General features: G+C 50.0%; 1 protein-coding gene across 1 annotated transcript in view; it reads left to right on the plus strand.

Moving 5' to 3' along the window:
* Positions 1 to 1,187, plus strand: part of COCSADRAFT_152296 (uncharacterized protein) — a 5,688-nt gene that overhangs the window by 3,097 nt on the left and 1,404 nt on the right. Inside the window, exon 3 of the mRNA XM_007706542.1 lies at positions 742 to 1,179. Within this exon, the coding sequence (XP_007704732.1) occupies positions 742 to 1,179 (438 nt within the window). The remainder of the gene's footprint in view (positions 1 to 741; positions 1,180 to 1,187) is intronic.

A 1,187-nucleotide genomic window follows, 5' to 3' on the forward strand; every position in this document is an offset into this window, starting at 1 on the left:
CAGATGCTAGATCAGATACGCAAGCCCAGTAGCGCTCGAAGATGTCTGCGCGTGCTGGCAGTGACTGCTGTCCTATATCGACCCGTTACAGTTAGTGAGCTAGTTGTGCTTACTAAGCAGCTTGTAGACCTTGTTGATGACCTAGAGTCTGTGCGGGAGATTATTAGTCTCTGCGGATCATTCCTCACGCTGCGTGATGACACAGTCACTTTGTGCATCAGTCAGCCAAGGACTTCCTCATCACACAAGCGTTAAATGAGGTCTTTCTAGATGGTATAGAATGTGTACATCAAGACATCTTCGCGAAATCACTTGCAATTCTGCATAAGACACTATGCAGAGATGTATATAACCTTCAAGCACCTGGATATACTATAGAGGATGTCGAGCCACCTCTTCCCGATCCTCTAGCCGTGTCACGCTATCCATGTGTGTACTGGGTTGACCACTTCTGCGACTTAAAACCTAGTGCTACTAATCAAGAAACCACTAGGGCTATAGGCGCATTTCTTGAGCAAAAATATCTCTACTGGCTAGAAGCGCTCAGCTTGTGCAGAAGCATGGCCAAAGGGGTAGTCTCGATAACAAGGCTATGGGATCTAGTCCAGGTACGGCTAATACGACTACATCTATACACGGCCTTCCCGGTGTAGTTACTAACGTGGCTAGGGACTTGGAGACACGGATGTATTGAACAAGATCGTGTACGACGCACGACGATTTATTATGTCTTATAAGGAGGTAATCGAGAACTACCCATTACAAGCTTACGCATGTGCTCTGCTATTCAGTCCAACTAATAGCATAGTAAGAAGGTTATTCCAGCATGAAGAGCCTAGGGGAGTAACCATCAAGCCAGCTATGGGTAATGGCTGGAGTGCGTGCCTGCAGACGCTCGAGGGCCATAGCAGTAGTGTTAGCTCGGTGGTCTTCTCGCACGACTCGACCCAGCTAGCGTCAGCGTCAAGTGACAGCACTATCAAGATCTGGGACGCGAGCAGCGGGACGTGTGTGCACACGCTCGAGGACCATAGCGGTCCAGTTACATTGGTGGCCTTCTCGCACGACTCGACCCAGCTAGCGTCAGCGTCTTGGGACAGGACTGTCAAGATCTGGGACGCGAGCAGCGGGGTGTGTATGCACACGCTCGAGGGCCATAGCGATTATGTTACCTCGGTGGTCTTCTC

The sequence above is a fragment of the Bipolaris sorokiniana genome (assembly GCF_000338995.1).
Source record: "Bipolaris sorokiniana ND90Pr unplaced genomic scaffold COCSAscaffold_16, whole genome shotgun sequence".
NCBI lineage: Eukaryota > Fungi > Ascomycota > Dothideomycetes > Pleosporales > Pleosporaceae > Bipolaris > Bipolaris sorokiniana.